This window comes from Thamnophis sirtalis, unplaced genomic scaffold (assembly GCF_051295495.1).
Source record: "Thamnophis sirtalis isolate CommonGarterSnake01/CBP01778 unplaced genomic scaffold, rThaSir2_p1.2 scaffold_1, whole genome shotgun sequence".
Lineage (NCBI taxonomy): Eukaryota > Metazoa > Chordata > Lepidosauria > Squamata > Natricidae > Thamnophis > Thamnophis sirtalis.
The window spans coordinates 88507652-88528111 of record NW_028261381.1 but is presented as its reverse complement, the minus strand read 5'-3'; the positions used below and the strand labels follow the sequence as shown (position 1 = coordinate 88528111).

Sequence of the window (20460 nt, the reverse complement as noted above, 5' to 3'; positions counted from 1 at the left end):
CTACCTTAGATTCCATTGACTCTTATCTATCACCATCAATTTGACCATTAGTAGTTCAAATTCTTGTAGAACACTTAAGCTTGCAATAAACCTTTATGTTCATTTGAACTGCTTGGATTTCCTGATTTTCCACGCTTAACACAGTTCTTTATTTCAGAAAGCTGTCCTTCAGTTTTATTCGTTTTTCAAAAACCCACTTTTATTTTGGTCATTTTACTTGTATTGTATAAATACACTTAATGCACCATTTTTCACATTCATATGAAAAACGTGGACATTGAATTGTCTTTTGATATTTTTATTACAATGTGTGGTTTTATAAAGTTAGTTTTTGTTTTGTTTTTTTAATTTTCCTTCATTAAGCAAATTTATAGATACAAACAATTATTACTTTTTAATCTTTATGAACCTCTTCCAGCCTTGCCCACTTTTCAGGTTTGTCCTTTATTTTTTCCAAGAAAATATGACATCGGTAATCTATATTTTAACAATTGAATACTGAAACATTTTTTTAAAAAAATAATAGAGAAAAATCGTAGAGGCACAAAAAGTAATGCTGCATAGGTGCAAGTTATTTATCAGTTAAATGCCAAGTTGGTAATTACGAATATCTTTGGAATTAGCAAAATGCCTCAGGTTTCACATTAAGTGCAGTAGTTTTTTGTCAGCACCTCATGACTCAGATATAAGCAGATAGTACAGAAAAAATGATGACCTTTACAAGACAAGCAGAAGTTGTAGTCACAGGATAGGATTACAAATCAGTGTCCTAACTATTTTATTCATACATCAGCTTAGAAGATGCATTGAGGTTTAACCTTTAGCCAAAGGGGAAAATATTCCCTGTAGAAATCAATGATCTCTTTTCCTTCCAGCGACGCAACAACTTACACCAAACTATTTTATTTTACTTTTGATGTTTTAAATCCCAAAGGCTAGAAACCTTTTTAACATTATTAATATGTGTTCTGCAATGCTCCCCAAATTTCAAATAATCATGATCATTATAACAATTTATGATGGCCCAGGTCCAGAAATATTAAACATCAATGCAGATGATAAAATAAAACAAAACATTGGAGGGCATCAAGATGGATAACAGATGAACAGATTTGTAACTATGGGACACTTTGCATTAATGCTTCATTTTCATTCCTGCTGCTGCTTAGTATTTTGCTACAATTTGGATTAGAGGGGATTTGAAGTCTGGGGGGAAAAGTATACTCATATGAAAGTCATCTGTTTTCTTCATAGAGGAAACAAGGATAAAATGTAAATGTTGTGGATATCCCTGTGGATGCCATAGTAAAATAACACATGTAGTAGTGTTTCATAAGGGATGCGGTGGCTCAGTGGCTAAGTCACTAAATGGCTAAGTTCAGCGGTTCGAATCCCTAGCGTCACATAATGGAGTGAGCTCTCGTTACTTGTCCCAGCTTCTGCCAACCTAGCAGTTCTAAAGCATACAAAAATGCAAATAGAGAAATAGAAACCACCTTTGGTGGGAAGGTAACGGTTCTGTGTTGCTTAGGCATTTAGTCAGGCCACATTATCATGGCGACGTCTTCGGACAGCGATGGCTTTTTCGCTTAGAGATGAGCACTGCCCCCTAGAGTCGGGAAGGACTAGCATATATGTGTGAGGGGAACCTTTACCTTTTAGTAGTGTTTCAATATCCTTGGATATTGATATTGAATAGAATATTGAAATCCCATAGAATCCTGCAATATTGAAGTCCCTTGGGCAAGCTTGTTTTTTGTATGAGATGGTAAAATAGTTCTCTTGTAATAATTCCCAAGGCAAAACATTATGCCTTAACTTCCCTATGCCAAGCCATTTACCTTCCATCTAAGAGTCTATGGAGATTCTTAATCATCCAGATCATGGTTGTCCCAAAGGTGTTTTCAAAATTGACCTTATTGGGCTGTTTGTTTCTTTGTTTTGAGAATATTTCAAGTAAAACGTTTTTCAAGCTTTGTGAATGAGAAGTGAACTGAAGAAGCTGAAGAAGCTCAGAGAACTGAAGAAGCTTTTGGGATGAGAAGCAAAATGTTCTCAAGAAAAGAAGCAAGAAAATCCAGTTGCCTTTTGAAAAGCACTTTTAGGAATTCCATCAGAGCCTGAATACCACTTAGTATACTATTGGCATGGTCATACCCTCAGGAATTGACTTCCTAACCTATATGTCTTTTATTTTTCTTCTATGACATTGAATTGGAAATAGATGAGGTACACTTTTTAGTTCAACTTAAAGTCAAAATCTCTTTTCAATTTCATATGATTTACCTTATATAATCACAGATAAGCCAAGAACGTTAAGTGCCAAAAATATACCTTAAATATTGGGTTTGGCTTATTTGCAAATGGGCTTATATATGTGTATGCCCAGCATAAGAATTATTTACCCCAAAATGAGATCGGCATTTTGGGTTCAAATGGGGTTTGACTCCATTTGGGTTGCAGCCTCTTAGGATGGCATAGTGTTAAAATTACAGAACTAGATGAAGACTTAAACTTTTATTCAGCCAACTTTGTTAAGTTGGTTCTGTGTATGGTTTTTGTCACACAGAGCTCCTCCTTAACTAGGAACTATGTGACTTTTCCATAATTTAAACTGAAAAACCTTACATTTTGTCAAAGCATTAAACTATATACCCCAAATTATATTGTTTACAGTCATGAATGACAAAGTAGAACCATTTTATTTTTACATTTTTATCTACAGCATGTTTAAAATCAGTTCTATTATAGGGAATAGAATGGACATATTTATCCATTATCTTTATCTTTAATATTAGCCAGACAACTGTCTAAATCTTGCATGGATGAGGGGCAGAGCAATGACATGGGGACCTTATAATCCTTCACAAGGTAGAAAGAATCCACCACTGATGTCTATTCCAGATAAACAGAACTGGATAAGATTTATGGAGTTGAATTTGTCTTAGACATATCAGTTGATTTAATAATTTCCAGATCCAAACTCTTGATTGAAAATTAACAACAGTGAACAGTGCCTCTTTGTGAAAGTAATAATTAATAATTTGCACTAAACCAGTCTAAGTGTTCCATTTTAAATAAACTTTTTAGAGGCATCACCAATTTAAACAGCTCGTACATTCAAATATGTGTGAGTCATGGTTAAAGGCTCATAAAAAGAAACTGATTAAATCCCAGACAATTTAGTTTTATAATGCTAACATAACATGCTCCCAGTTCTGATATTTAGCATCAAGTTTTTGAAAAGGAGAAAGACGGAAAGACAGAAGGAAGGAAGGAAGGAAGGAGAGAGAAAGAAAATTGTGTGTGTGTGTTTGTGTGTGCGCGTGTGTGTTTGTTTGTTTTCGTAGATTTTCACGGGTTTAGGTATGCTGGTTTTGTTGTATTTGGGTCTTTCCCATGTAAGATTGAGACTATCTTGGCAACGTTTCGTCGAGGTCTCACTCGCCATCTTCAGGCTGGGTTTTGGGCTTAAAGCCTGCACTCCACACACACAAACCAAGATTTATAGAAAGACGGCAGCTCTAACCATGTTTTAAGCCCAAAACACAACCTGAAGATGGCGAGTGAGACCTCACTGAAACATTGCCAAGATAATCTCAATCTTACATGGGAAAAGACCCTAGTACAACAAGACCAGCATACCTACACCCGTGAAAATCTATGAAAACAAACAAATATATATATTTGTTATACATATATAAGTCACAACATACCAGGGGTATGTTTATATATATTTATATGTTTATATTTATATATATTTAGAGTTACAACCCCCGGTAAGCCCCAATTATGGGAGGAAGCTAACTGCTTCCATTATCTGTCAATCGGCTCGTCACAAGAGTCCATCACGACGAAACCCAATATTTTTACTGTTGCCTTTGTACATTTGTGTTGTATTTGTGCTGATAAATAAATAAAGGGAGACTAGCATAGATCTATTTCAAGCTATTTAGCTCTCATCAGCTAGCCATACCCTTACTGGGAATCAAACCTGTGCTGTATTGCATCTTAGACAGATGTGTTAACCACTAAGCTACAGAGTTCGACTCCTTATCAGCCAAGCCAGGGTGAAAGGTATCTATTTAGAGTTACAACCCCCGGTAAGCCCCAATTATGGGAGCCCCAATTAAGGAGTCACACACAGACACACAAATATATATATTTAAAGTCACAACCCCTGGTATGCCCCAATTATGGGAGGAAGCTAACTGCTTCCATTCTCTGTCAATCGGCTCGTCACAAGAATCCATCATGACAGAAACCCAATTTTTTACTGTTGCCTTTGTTATATTTGTCTTTTATTTTTTATTTGTGCTGATAAATAAATTATTTATTTATTTATCAGCACAAATAAAACACACATATATATATATATGTATGTATGTATGTATGCATGTATGTTTGTGTGTGTGTGTGTATGTATATATACATACACACACACACATATATATATTTCATGTCCTAGCAATCAATGAATATGCAACAAGGAAACAAAAAAACAATACCTGAAAAATGTCAAATAAAGGCTATTTAGCTATCTGAAAATCCCTTAAAGACCTTTCAAGTCAAGGCAGAAGGTATCAAAATTATTAATTAATCATAATGTTATATAGTGTGTATATGACTGGTAAAGCAGAATGTATTGTGTGATGAAAAACAGAGCAGCTCTGAAGAATCACTTTAGTGTGCTTTTTAAAAAAAAAACCTTAAAAGATTAATTTCTGATCTGAAAAGTATGAAACTTTCAATTACTTCATTACACCACTGTTATTTTGTTAAACTGGCAAATTTGGTGTGATTCATAGCCTACATTCCCAAGTTAATAAAGCTACACTAAGCATTTCTGAAGAACCCAGTGACAAGTTAGCAAACATCAGCATGAAATATGAATACAGAACAATTCATCATAATCAGACTTGAATGTTTTAAAAATAGTTGGGGGTGGGTGGGAAGAGTTTACATAGAACAGACCCTACATTAAGCTATAACATTTTAAAGAAGAAATTGGCATGCTTGCACATAGAAAAAGGCAAAAAATGTGAGGAACAGGAAAAATGCCATTTTCATTTAGAAACAAATGAAAAGGAGTTTAATGTTATCAGTTTACTTAAGATATTTCTTATTGGAATACTGAAAATATCCATCATCTTTATATATACATATACATATACATATACATACACATACACATACACATACACATACACATACACATACACATACACATACACATACACATACACATACACATACACATACACATACACATACACATACACATACACATACACATACACATACACATACACATACACATACACATACACATACATATGGTTAGGATGCTCTTACAGAATATCCATTATTTTTTGGTAGTTTTAAGCGTGTGAATTAAATTAAATCAAGTTAACTCAAGGCGTTTTGTATGAAGAGGTGGCATTTCTGCTGATACAGGTTGCCCTCTCCTGTTGAAGACCTACATCACCATTCCATCCTCCTTCCATTCCTTCATTAATCCTCATGGACAGTTCTGGACAGGAAGGGCCCCAAGGACAAGGGGGAGGCAGTGAAGGTGGTTACTGTATGAGCAGAGTTCTTTTCATGCAACTAAGGGTGCAAACCGTTGTTATTGCAGCATTTGTTACTTTTAAGCTTACCGGCTCTTCAGCTGTGCCCTGATTCAACTTAAATTATATTCAGACTTGTGATTAAATTGAATATTCCATTGTTTTACCTACTGATGGTTTTGGTGACCCTGGGTTCTAGCAGGATACTTACTCATCACAATACTCAGCAACTGTAATTTCTATGTAAGCAGAAAGACAACTTACAGAGAGCAATATATTATGCTTTGAAACTCTGTTTCAAATGTACTATTCTCCATCTTGAATCAACTTGTGACATTCCAAGCAGTTAGTTCACTGATTCCTTCCAGTTTTGTAACATACCCAGCTCTGACTGGCTACAGCATCTGGCATATCTGGCTGGTCATTGCCCTATGGCCATCTCATCTTGACTGCTGAGTTGCTATTTTCTTAATGGAGCAGCAATTTCACTTTTTTATTCTTTCCAACTGTTCCAAGAATAATTGTTTTGAACAGAATACAATACATGAAGTTCCCTGGAAGGCATGTTTTTCCTCTCTTCTACCAGCACAACTCTGCTACATTCATTCGTTCGTTTATTCATTCATTAGTTTGTTCATTTCTTCATTTGTTTATTCATTTACTTTAATTTCGACTTTATTACTTTTATAAATAACTCAAGCCAAAGAACTTACTAAATACTCCTTCTACATCATATTTTTCCCACTCTCTGAATGAACCCCTACATTTTCTTGTAATATTTCAGAAATAGTTTCCCATTGCCTCCTCCTTAGGGTTGAGAAAAAGTGTCTGGCCCAAGATCACCCAGCTGGCTTCATGCCTAATGCAGCGTGACCCAACAAATGCGCACACGACAAAACCACGGCAAGAAAACCGCAACGTCGAAATCGCGCCCACAACAGTGCGCCGACAAAACCGCGCCCACAAAAGCGCAATTAGGGTTAAGGTAAGGGTTAGGGTTAGGGTTAGGGTTAGGGTTAGGGTTAGGGTTAGGGTTAGGGTTAGGGTTAGGGTTAGGGTTAGGGTTAGGGTTAGGGTTAGGGTTAGAGTTAAGGGTAGGCTTAGAGTTATTACGTTGTTTTCACGTTGTTTGTTAAAGGCGCGCTTTCTCGCCGCAGTTTTGACGGCACGCTTTTGTCGTGCGCGCATTTGTTGGTGAACCCTAATGCAGACCAGAAATCAGAGTCTTCTGCTTTCTAGCCTAATGTCTTAAGCACTACACCAGATTTTTATGAATAGCTTGCTTAAAACTTTACTGTTATTAAAAGTACCATAATTTATCATATTTTTAAATTCATAAAATTAAGAAATGCATTTATAAAGAATAGAAATTCATTAATAAATATATATGTATATATGTATTCACGGCTGGATGTTTATTATACCTAGTTTCTTTTGATGGGCAGCAGAAGGGAGAAGTTGATTAATATGTGGGAAATGTAATGAATAACCATCGATGGGTGGGAAATTTCTCTGAGAATAACAGATTGCTTTCAGTTGTTTGACCACTGCTGAGAAAGTTGCTTAGTTACCATTAGATTTTAAGACACCAGCCAAAAATATTTTGTTTTGAAAGAGTTTTTTTTTAATATAGTTAGTAGAATATGTTAAATAAATTAAAAATAATGAGGTTTTGTACACATATTTCTGTAAAAAAGGGAGGTTTCATGCAACTGATTTAAATGAGAACTGCAAACATCACTTTGCATCCAGAATAGTTGGCATTTTACAGAACTGATGTTCTCCATCATGTATCACAAGTATTTATTTCTTCATTGCAAATTGTATTGTTCCAATGGCCATCCACCTTCCTAACAATTGATAAGAATTGTACTGCTGCTCATTTTTAAAACCAATGTCTGAGAAAAGATGCCTTTGGGTCTATGAGAGGCTTGTGAGGCATATAGAGTGCAAAAATTATGGCAGCAAAAAGATAGTGAAAACTATATTTTCTGCTTCCAACTGATGGCTATCCATTTTTTTTGTAGGCCATTTGCAGACCGAAATGTCTACTATGTAGGGAAAGACTTTTAAAATATGATTTATGTATGCATGGGAAGATTATGTATGAGAAAAAAAGATATCAATTCTGGAGAGGATAATTTCTGGAGAGAAAAAAATTAACTATGTATTTTAATATAAAAGAAGATGGCAATGTTCAAAAACTACTTTAACAATAAAGACAAATATGTGAAACACTAAATTCCCAGGAATCCTTGATAATCAGTCCATCAATGTCCTTTAAAAGATGTATATCTTTGAAAACTAGCTTATCACCATGACAAATGAAATTGAAGACATTGTATAATGTAACTCTCTTCACCAGAGAGGATAGATAGCTATTTTGGCATATATTACAGGCAATGAGGTCATATCTACCACCGATTTTTCACAGATTCTATAATCTTGACATATGCCAAAATATTTAAATTTCTTTCTCCAAAGATAATTAATCTTGATTTAATCTTCTCTCTGCCTTTTCTATCCAGGCATACCAGGTGTCATTATCACGAATGGTCAGCATTTACAAATGCTGGAATACCATTTATTTTCTCCATTACATTTAAATTCTTTTATTTAATGCAAGAGACACAGATGTTTGAAAAAAAATCATCCTTTAATGTAAAAATGTTAAGTACCCTGCAGAACTAATACAGGGATTATATGTAACTATCAGTATTTTCTTCCTATTTAATTGTTCTAAAAGGATACTGAATCAAATCCTCATAGTGCATGTGCTCTGTAAGAGATAGCAAGAATATATGAACAGCAGCATTATATTATCCATGGATTTGCTCAGAGGGAGGAGGGAGGGAAGTGCAATGCAGTGTTATTATCAAAGCCATGATTGAAAGTGGCACAGCAAAATGGTTCCACTTATCATTTTGCAGATTTTGACCCCCTGAAAATGCCAGTGGCACGGTCACAACTCAAAAAACATTGAATGAAGGGTATCAAAAGACTTGCCAACATCTAGCACAAAGAGAATTTGACTTGCATAGTTCCCAGCAAATTGTTCATTGTGAAACAGCCAACAGCCAACCACGTCTTCACTTCTTTCCCCATCAAAACTTAATTATATAAACAATAGATAACTAGATATGTACATTGCCCAAATGCATAGTTGGCTTAACAATGATTTCCCAAATAAGCTGCAATTGGATGACTTCATAAAAGTCTTTAAGTTAAATTGGGAACAAGTCACACTCATTATTTATTACAATTATGTTAATCACAACAGTCATTTATATCTTTATCATATATGTTTACAATATTATAATATGCTCTAAATGAAACTGTTTCTGAATACCAGTCTGAATAGTCTATTGTTGACTAGCATTTGTTACCATTAGCAAGATACACTGGTACTTCAGGCCCTACACTGGGCTTCTATTGGCTCTGGATATAATTGAGAGGCCATGCTTTTATTTATTAATCCCTATATGAGTTGGCAAAAAATCAACCTTTTTCTGCTGGAATTGAATGGTCTGATTCAGGATAGACTGTCTATAATCCCTCACTACTGCAACATAAAGGCTAAGGCTTGCAGGCATTTCTTTTCAATGGCCGCCCCTCTGCCCTGTCTCTTAAATTACATCAGACTGCCACCACACACACACACACACACACACACACACACACACACACACACACACACACCACTCCCATTGCTGGCTTTCCAAAAGCTGTTAAATCAAATTGTTTCAGAATACCTATAGCAATTCTAAACCTAAAGAAAAGAAGAATTATGTCTGATAGCAGTAGTCCAGTATTTGATGGACTGCCACAAAGAAGAGGGGGTAAAATTATTGTCCAAATACCAGAGAGCAGGACAAAAAACAATGGTTGGAAACTAATCAAAGAGAAAAGCAATCTGGAATTAAGGAGAAACTTCCTAACAGTGAAAACAATTAAGCAGTGGAACAGCTTGCCTTCAGAAATCATGGCCACACCATCATTGGAGGTTTTTCAGAAGAGACTAGACAGTCACTTGTTTGAAATGATATAGATTCTTCTGCTTGAGCAGGAGGCTAAACTAGAAGACCTCCAAGATCCCTTCCTATTCTGTTCTGTTCTGTTCTGTTCTGTTCTATTCTATTCTATTCTATTCTATTCTATTCTATTCTATTCTATTCTATTCTACTCCATTCCACTCCACCCCATTCCATCCCATTGGTTGGTGATGATGATTCATTAATGATGATGATAATCTATGTTTCTTACTGCTATTTTATTTTAGTGTTTTATTTATCATCTATTTTACTCTGGAGTTACATCTGTTTTGAGCTGCTAGAAGTCCAGTTGATTACAGGGAGTACTAACTTGTAATGAGGAAATAAATCAATATTCCTTCTTTCAGAAGAATACTTACAAAGAGTATACTTTCATATCATGGCTTAGCTCAATGTTGCTTATGTTTCCAAAATATCTGAAATTGTAGTCAAACATCTGAAAGTTGAGAATGAGTGATTTTTCTCATTGCTTGCTTGTTTGCTTGGAGACAACTAACCATGGAAGTAAGTTTTCTTTTCACCCACGTTTTCTATTTCTATTTTATTTTTAAAGGATGTCTAACAATTATTGCATATTTGTTTATTCTAAAGCAATTTCTCTATCCTTGAAAAGAATATCAACAAATCAACCAAGCACTATCAGAAGAAGCAAACTAATACCATGCCATTTAATGCAGAGGTAGTGGAAAGAGACAACAGGCAGTGCTATTGAATTCAGTAGGAGGAAGCCTAACTCTTGGGACTGGAATCTTGGTCCATATGAATGTTTATGATTTCATAAATTACAATGTTGATCTTTCTTCTCTTCAACTGATATTTTCAACATAGTAACTTTACCAATTAATGTTGAACTAATTTAGAATTCCAAATTACAGAATGGGATGGGATGGCATCAGTGGTGGGTTTCCATATTTTTTTTACTAACAGTTAGCTCATGCTCGTGATGTTGAGGCATGTAACTTGCTAAACACTTTTATAACTGGGAAGATTTCTCTTACTGAAGATAAATACTAAAAAATGTGAACAAAACATTGCCATAAAAATATTACTAATATGAACCAGAGTATTTTTTTAAAAAGTGATCATTTCTACAATATATTTGCCAATATGCATTTATTATCATTAAACTTCCTTTTGGAATTGCCCATTTTTAAATAAAAAAAATTCTGCTCCATAACATTTTGAAATATTTTTGAAGTTTTGTATTTTAACTTTTTAAAATAAAAATAAAATATTTCAAAACAAAAAAATCTGCTCCATATCAATACACTGCCCAAAATAAAATTGTATTGTCTTTCTGCTGACAATTATATTTGCAATGACCTTCAAGTTTGGACCAAACTTCATAAAAGAAGAAAGAATCCTATGCAGAACAGCTCCCACATACTGTCCTCAAATATTTCAACTATCATGCAGCTTCCTCAAAAAGAACTTCCTGCTTCCAAGGTAACAGGAAACATTTCTGGACAAATAATGATTTGTCTGAAGTCCACTCCCTATAGAAGGGATGTGAGAGAGATCAAAGTCCTTTAGGGAGGAAGCTGATGAAAATGGGAGGGAATGGGAAAGTATATGCCAAAAACATGAGTGGTGAGAATTCAATGTTTTAAAAGGAATGGTATAAAGAGAATAAAGAGCTTAGAGGAAGATTAACACAAAAATTGGGAAGGATGTAGAGGGTATCAGCTGCAGCATCATGACTGTTCCAAAAAGGGGGTAAACCCACTGAGCTATTAACACCTTTCCAGATTAGATAAAAACCTTTGGACACCCTTCAACTTCTATTTCCCACCTCCCCTATTTCTGTATCAGTTAGTTGCCGGAGGGAAGTGGGAAGAATTTCCCCAAAGCTTTAGAAAAATGAGAATTTTGCCTCCAGATGTATTCTAAACTGATGGACCTGGACAGCCGTGGAACTAGCAGTAAGATTCACTTACCTTCCCTACCAGTTCACAAATGTGAGCGCAAATGTGACCTTCTGCACATGTGCAGTGCTCGTGCATTATGTCGGGATGGGTAGGCAGAGCCTCCCGCAGCCACTGCTACCAGTTCACCCGAACCGGAGAGAACAAGCTGAATACCATCTCTGCCTGAAAGCTCAGTTTTTAACCCAAACCAGAATTAAGGACTAAGTTAAGGTTCTATAATTTAGACTTTTCACATGAAATTTCACATGATTTTACCCTCCCTGCCTGTTAAGGCTCTAAGATGCTGCTGTTACAACTATACTTAGGATAGCATATCTATTTTCCCTTCATTTCTAAAAAAAAAAATAGTTGCTGGATTAGGGATGTGCTGACTCTTAAAACAGCTAAGAAAAGTGTTTCAAGGTGATCAACCTTTGAACTAGGTATAGTCCAGAACTTGATCAGTCAGTGAATATGTGCTACAGTTAGGATACTAACTTTGAATTATAGTTTTTCATTATAGTTTCCCAAGTCCAAATTAAAAAAAAAATGGAAGGAAACAAGCAAGTGAATAGCCATAGTGCAGGCAAATGACCCCTCTGCCCAAGGCATTGTGGGTAATGCTCTTGTCTTTTGAAATGGTTTTTTTTTTTCTGGCTCTTCCTTTTTAATAGTGTCATTACTGATTTCAGTTTTTTGCTTTACTGTTTCATTTGTAAGCTACCTAGAGTCATAACACACTGGGGCAGCATATAAATTAAATAAATATAAGCCAATTTTCCGATTGTGCTGATAAGGTGATAACTGAACAGCTGTACTCAAGGAAAATATCTGAGTATCATTCCACAAATATATTGCAAAAAAGCCATCATTTAGCATGAAATAAAATAGACATCAGTCTTTCATTTAAATAAACTGTTATTATTATGTGCTTCTTTTATGTGGCTCATCCTACTATGAAGAAGTGGGAGATTCATTCATTCATTCATTTGATTTATATGGTCCCCCACCTCACTAGAGCAACAACACACAAAAAGTGAATGCAAAATGACCAACAATAATGCAAAAACATTTAGTGCAGATAGATAAAACCCAATCAAAAATAAATTGACAACTCCTCAGGGAGTACAACTAAATTCCTGATTCCCATGCCTAGAAAAACATCTAGTTTTTCAAGCTACCAAGCTAAATCATGATACAAAGAATATTTCATACAAAGTGGCATAAGAGATCAATGAAACAGATGTGAATAGGTAGTCAACTTTTCATGTTGAAATATAATGTAATATTAAAATCCCACCCCAAAAATGTGAAAAGTGGTAGTGACAGCAAATGTTTCAATTTTATTTTTTAAATATGTTATATATTGATAAATATAACCCATACAAACAAAATAATTTTTAAAAGTGGGAAGGGGTCCTGAGGGAAAAAATGTTTAAGAAACACTGTTTTAGGGAAACTAACAGACAAGACCATTTCATGTAGTGTTTTAATGTCTGCTTTTATTCTGAGCTGTTTGTTTTATCTATGTATTTGATGCAAAGCTCAAATGTCAAGATACATATATTGAAGAATGGGTTTGTGCAATAAAATCACAGCTTGCAAATATTAATTTTTCCATCATCATGACTTGTCATGAATACATATGGCCAGAAAACTACAAAAAAACAAAATGGTCAGGTTATTAATCTATATTCCCTCAGGAAACCTTGGAAATACAAAAAGTATGGATTTTATTTCTGAACATACACAAAATTGCATTGTAAGTCAACAGCCACTTAAAATCAATTGCAGCAACTTGTTATTCTCCAATAAAATGATTACATTATGACAGCAACATAAGTAAGGTATTAAAAAAACAAATGGAATATAGCGTTCTGGTACATTCTCAAAAATGTGTGCTTCAGAGAAGATATTGGTAACTAATAGAAAATATTTTTGTGTCCTATTATTTCCTTAAGAAAATTGAATAAATGTAGTAATATTGAGAATAAAAATATTTTATATAATTGAAAATGACTAATATAATCAGTGACAAATCTCTTTGAGGATTTTATTATTTCCTTGTTTCATTTGTTATAAAAATTAATTCATAATTCTTCATAATTTTATGGTGTAAGATTTTAAAAAATAGCAATCTTACCCCTTAAGTGTGGATCCCAAGTTCATTTGGTTCCATGTCATGCATTCAAGCTGAGAAGTCATTTGGTATATATTGTCACTGTTATGAAAATATTTTCAGTTAGTACTAAAATTATATAATCTATTTCAAGTAATTAGTTCAACATTATTTCTTTAAAACAAAAAAACAAAAAGCAATCTAAAGGAACAAAGTAATTATACTTTATAAATTCGTAGACAAATTTATAAAAATAATTTATAGTTCATAAATTTTAGGAAAACAAGGTATAGTTCATAAATTTTAGGAAAACAAGTGTGAAAAAAGAGAAAATATCAAGAGAAGATCTATTATGAAGAACTGGAGTTTTGAAAAGGCGCACAAAATGATTGATATAGAGATGATAGATAGACCCAAAGTTACTGGCCTGGTTTTAAAAAAATATGTGGAAGCCCTGTTTAAATTCAGTATTTTGTTTATATGACGATATACAGATTATATTACACCTGTACAATTCTTTGTAAGTATTATTACTGAAACATTGTGAATTTATATTAAGTGTTTCATTATCACTTGGGCAGTCCAGCTGGTTGTAGAAAACCATATTCTTATTTTCTTTACTACCTCCTCTTATTGGTATTATTATGATGATTATTACTTTGTTGCTTTGTGTGTAAACTGAGAGCTTCTACACCAGAGACAAAGTTCCTATATTTGGCAGATAACATATTCGAATATTTTTCTACTTTTATTAAATTGAATATGGTTGTAAAATTATTTCTGTAATTTTACTCCCAACTAGTTTTATTGTTTCTAAATCTGAACATCATTCCTTGTTTTAGAAGAACATATTGTTTAAAGCTTTATCAAAAAAGCCAACACAAATCTAGGCTGCATAAACAGAGGGATAGAATTAAGATCATGTGAAGTGTTAATTCCACTTTACAATGCCTTGGTAAGGCCACACTTGGAATACTGCATTTAGTTTTGGTCACCACAATGTAGAAAAGATGTGGAGACTCTAGAAAGAGTGCAGAGAAGAGCAACAAAGATGATTAGGGGACTGGAAACTAAAACTTATGAAGAATGGTTGCAGGAACTGGGTATGTTTAGTTTAATCAAAAGAAGAACTAGGGGAAGACATGATAGCAGTGTTCCAATATCTCAACCACAAGAACCAGAAGAGGGAGTCAAACTATTTTCCAAGGCACATGAGGGTAGAACAAGAAGCAATGGGTGGAAATCAAGGAGAGAAGCAACTTAGAACTGAGGAGAAATTTCCTGACAGTTAGAACAATTAATCAGTGGAACAGCTTGCCTCCAGAAGTTGTGAATGCCCCAACACTGGAAGTCTTTAAGAAGATGTTGGATAGCCATCTGTCTGAAATGGTATAGGGTTACCTGCCTAGGAGGGGGTTGGACTAGAAGGGACCTCCAAGGTCCCTTCCCATTCTGTTATTGTATTGTATAAAAACTGTGTTACATAAGTAATTAGCTGATTTAGCTAATCTGACACAATATCATATAATTATGATGTAATATCATCAGAAAATTAATAATACTAGTCAAAGAGGAGCAAGAAGGATTTAGATTTATTTTTTAAATACTTTTTCCATATAACAACAGTTGAGAGTTCTCTTTTTTTGTTTTTTCATTCTTTCTCACCAGCCTGACCTCTTCTACATCTCTAACGGAACATGTTCCTCAATCACAACATTTTAGACAGATTGATAAAGTGATGCTCAAATTACCCAAATACATATTCGTAACGCATCATTACAAATATTGGAGTAGACAAATTTGGAAAAAAAATTCATTTGAAAAATCTCTCTTTCCATGATGTGTTTTTCCATAAAAAATGTTTTGCTAGCTAAAAAGTGAATTAAATGTATTTACAAGCTTCTAAATAAATACACTGTCTAGATAAAAAAGAATACCATGTCTGTATGTGTGCATGTATGTATATGTATATCAGTGGTGGATTCCGGATCCCAGTGCAACCGGTACGGTACAATGGGGTTGGGCGCCCACCACATGCATGTATGCAGCATGCGCGCAGTGCATTCATGCGTGCCTACCACCCGTGATGCTCCAGCTGCTCGGTGGAGCATCACACAGGCGCCGTATGCTCCATACGCATGCACAAATGCCCCAATCGGCTCAAATAGTGGTAAGGAGAGCAGGCGGATGGGTATGTCCTCTGAAGCACCGTACCGGAATGGTACCTGGTGCTCCCAGTAAGCACTCGTACGCCCATACCGGGGCATACTGGTCGTATCCCACCACTGATGTATATGCTCTACTGGTTTGTATCATGCTCTTAATTATGAGAAAAAAATCTTTCTGTAAAAACCATAATGTGTTTAATTTATTCTAAAAACATACTTACATGAATCATCAATTTATTGCAAATTCATGTAGCTTGTTTTCTGAATTACAATGCCAAAACATAGAAAAATATATTTTAAATAATTTTCTCTACAAAAATCAGTTTAAATTTCGACAAAATACTTTTTACACACACGTACAATCACACACAGACGCACAAACACACACACACAGATGCACCTGAAGAAAGTAAAGTTAGATGACTTAAATTGCAAGGTATGTGTAATACCATTTATCATTACCTCAGCATACTATTATTCATTAGACTGTCCGAATTACTATTATGTGACTACAATGACCTGCATATCAGTTCAGAAATTGTTAAGACACTCCTGCAATTTTCTTTTTGCAACAGAAGTTCGTGCTGGTCTGTGCCACCACATTTTGCAATTCCATGCATTCTTTTCGTAATGCTGATGTAATTAATTCCTCAAGGGCCTTGATTTTTATTAGAGGAGCCAGACCTTGTATTTTACAGCAGGAGATTTTCCTTTAACTTCACTTCATTTGACAGTTCATTTATAAGAGCTTCCTCCACAAAACCTCTTTTTTTTCCTCCTTAATTTGCTTTTTCATCAAGTCATATACTTACTCATCTTGTCATCAACAAAAAGACAACATAAATTGCCAGGGCTGAGAAGAGAGCTAGAATTGAACAGTTATAGGGAGAACTTTTTACTCATAATACAGAATAATCTTTAATTCAATAATAAATTGTACTACAGAGAGGCCTTGACTTAAGAGCAGTCAATCAACTATTCAAAGTTACACCAGACCCCAAAGGTGGCACGCAAAGCCCTCTCTGAGGGCATGGCAGCCATTGCCCCACCCTAGCTCCACCGTGCATGTGCACATGCCTCCTGCCGGCCAGCTGGTCTTCAGATCTCTGCTGTGCATGCATTGCATTTGGGGGGGGGGTTCATGTATGTGTACGTGCCCTCCATGCCCCATTTTCTGCCTGGAAGGCCTTCTGCACCAACCCGGAAGCCAAAATGGGGCATGTGGGCCACACAAGGATCCCCATGCCTCATATTGGGCCTGGAAAACCTCCTGCACCAACCTGGAAGCCAAAAATGGGAAAGGAGGACAGGGGGCATGCACAGGTGGAACACAAACATGGGGGGGGGTTAAGGCACATGTGCAGGGGCAGGGTACATGTACAAGAATGAATGCATGGGAGTGGGCGCACACTTTGGGCCAGTGGTGGGATTCAAATAATTTAACAACCAGTTCTCTGCCCTAATGACCAGCTGGGTAGGCGCGGCTCGATGGTCATTTGACCGGGTGGCCGTGGCCAACTCAATGTCACTCAGATCAATGGGCGCTTTGCCTTAGCTGTGACAATGTAATAAGGGTTAACCAGAGAGGCAGTTTCTGTAAGCAGGGCAATGAAGATGAGGCTAGAAACAACGCCAGAATGTTTCCTTCCTGCCTTCCTTACAGGATTAGCCCTGCAAAGTGGAAAAAACACAAAATGAGATTTCTTCCAACAACCAATTCTCCTGAATAGGTGTGAACTGGCTGAATCCCACCACTGCTTTGGGCACTCAGCACCAAAAGGTTAGCCATCACTGCTACAGACTTTCCTAGTCTCTAATACTACGTATTAATAACGGTAATACCTATAAACTTTCCCAGCATTCAATCATTCAAAAGCCTAGATGTGCTGTTTACTAGCACTGATGATGTTACCTAGTTTGGATAATGAAACGTCTGCAAGAAAACAAGCAAGCTCAGAGGGCACCAAGGACCCCTCATATCAACCCTGAGCGACAAATACTTTATTATCTGTCAGTATGAATTTCAGCACCGAGAAACTATTTGGTGAGAGATATAATCTAAGAAATTAGAAAAACAAAAGGTTATATACTAATTTTAACTTTTCCTTTACCCTGCCGACTTTGCATTGTTCACAAATATTTTGGGTCTTGTCCGAAATATTTCTTAAGTGTATCCTGTTGGAAGTTCTGGAAACGTGCCTCTTGTCATTCTTTTGAAAATCCACTGTGTATTATGTTAGGGGGGGGATTCATTGTTTATATTTTAATTACTAACCTTTACCTAAGGCCAAATATTACAAAAGATGCCAAAATCAGATCAGTACTTACTTCTTAAAAGAAAAACAGTTGCTGGAATGTTCAGGATACCTCAAGCAAGCAATAGAGAGAGATGGGAGAAACGAAGGTGATTCGTCGGTCACATTTATGAAGAGCTGCCGGGTGTTTTCTCCTCAAAGAGAGCTGTCTTCCCATAAATTTATGTTTGATGTACCATTCTGTATATCTGGTCAAAGTCTTGATACAATTATTTCTATGTGAAATATGTCAAATATATGGACATGCCTCCATGTCATGTTTTGCTGCAGTTACGGTATTTATAGCAATACTTTGCAAATATTCATATGTGACATAATTGTATGTATTTTGGCTTTGCATGCAACTGGTACCGATAATTCATTTAATACTTTTTTTTAGGTTTTGTATAAAATACAGCTATGCATCTTTGTGTAAATGAATTGTGGGTTGGGTTGTTTTTTTCATTTAGCTATATAATTTATAGGACAGCCCAATTCTACATGCATGAATGTTTGAATCAGTCTGAATTTTAGAAAATTTTAAGGAAGTTTCCTAATGTGCAGGCTTGTGTGTAAAACAGTAATTCTATGGATATGCTGTTGCATGTGATTGCTTCTGTTTGTGACATTTTGCACCTGAATTTATAACATCCATTCTTTTTGATATATAAATATTTTCAGAATTTACTTTTAACACTCTACAGCCCACTTACATATTTTCATCAATTCATTTCTCCTATTTTGCCTTTCTTTGAACTTCAATGTATTTCATTTACCTTTTACCTAACTATCTATCTAACCTACCTACCCAATTTCTAAACCACCCATCTCCCTCAGACATCGGCTCAGTCGCAATGCCAATGGGGATATAGGTAGAAAAGCATTTAGCAATAGCAATAGCAAAAGCAATTAGACTTATATACCACTTCATAGGGCTTTCAGCCCTCTCTAAGCAGTTTACAGAGTTAGCATATTGCCCCCACAGTCTGGGTCCTCATTTTACCCACCTCGGAAGGATGGAAGGCTGAGTCAACCCTGAGCCGGTGAGATTTGAACCACCGAACTGCAGCTTAGCAGTCAGCTGAAGTGGCTGCAGTACTGCACTCTAACCACTGCACCACCTCGGCTCACATTTCCCACAATGTTTTCAGCAGCTGTTTATTTAGAATCTGAATGCCAACTTTAAGTTCAAGTACATCAATAAGTTTAATAACACCTCTATTCTCCCCACTCCTGAGATGTTCCAACTCATTTTTCTGTTTTAGACCTTTTTTTAATGTATGGGTAACATGCTTGTTTTAATTTGCTGATTCAAAATTGATTATTTACTACCTACTCTAGTGGTCTCAAGACATCAACTTCAAATAATCTGCATTTTCAATTAAATTTACGTTTTTGAGAAGGTAGAGCGCTTCATGGAAAGGTTGGAAAAGTTGTTGGGGAATAATCTCATCAAACTGTCTTAAGATAAATGGATGTTTGTGACAGTGGCAAATACCTGTAGCTTGGGTGGAGGATGAGGGTGGAGGCTCATTCTGCAAGTTTGTGGGTTAATTTCCAAATGTTTAATTACGAGGCTCGGTAACATCTTCAACTAAATTTAGGGGAACTGAAGATAGTACCTAGTCTGGTAACAAAATGTTCGGAAACCAACCCACAAGCTTGGAGAATTGATGTTTTGTGAATGGTATATCATAGCAGTCATTTAATGAGACAGGCCAAAATTCCAAAAATGCCCACCAGCTCCCAAAGCTTGGAGGCCATTGGGTTCAGAGGCATAATACATTTTTGGAGATACTGTATAGCTCAGTGGTAGGATTCAAAAAAAATCACTACTGGTTTTATGGCATGGCTTGGTGGTTGTGGCAGGGGAAGGATACTATAAAATCTCTATTCTCTTCCCACTCTGAGGGAAGGATACTGAAAAAAATATCCATTCCCTTCCAATCAGCTGGGACTTGGGAGGCAGAGAATAGATGGAGGCGGTGCCAGTCAGAGGTGATATTTACTGGTTCTCTAAATACCTAAAATTTACGCTACTGTTTCTCCAGAACTGGTCAGAACCTGCTGAATACCACCTCTGATATAGCTATCATGACTGATAGTACTATCAAAAACTTCTGCATTTTAATAATCTCCAAGCATGGGCAGTTCATCAAATCAAAAATTATATAGGCTCAGTGTCTCTATAACTATATTCTACTTTTAGAGAGACATTCCATACATGAACTGCAAATAACACATAATATAAGTGTTGATACATTGACTAATTTAGGACTGTGGTGGGTTGTTTTTTTTCAGGAACAGAAAATGTTGTTATTGTTATAAGGGCAGACTTGATTTTAAAAAA

The 20460-nt window shown here is 35.7% G+C and overlaps 1 protein-coding gene across 3 annotated transcripts in view; it reads right to left on the bottom strand.

Annotated features, from left to right (window-relative positions):
* Nucleotides 1-20460, bottom strand: part of WT1 (WT1 transcription factor) — a 58631-nt gene that overhangs the window by 11763 nt on the left and 26408 nt on the right. For 2 of the 3 annotated variants that reach the window (XM_014074424.2, XM_014074425.2), the window contains exon 4: nucleotides 13673-13750. The exons of the other annotated variant lie outside the window; for it this stretch is intronic. In XM_014074424.2, coding sequence (XP_013929899.1) covers nucleotides 13673-13750 — 78 coding nt within the window. The remainder of the gene's footprint in view (nucleotides 1-13672; nucleotides 13751-20460) is intronic. 3 annotated transcript variants of the gene reach the window in all.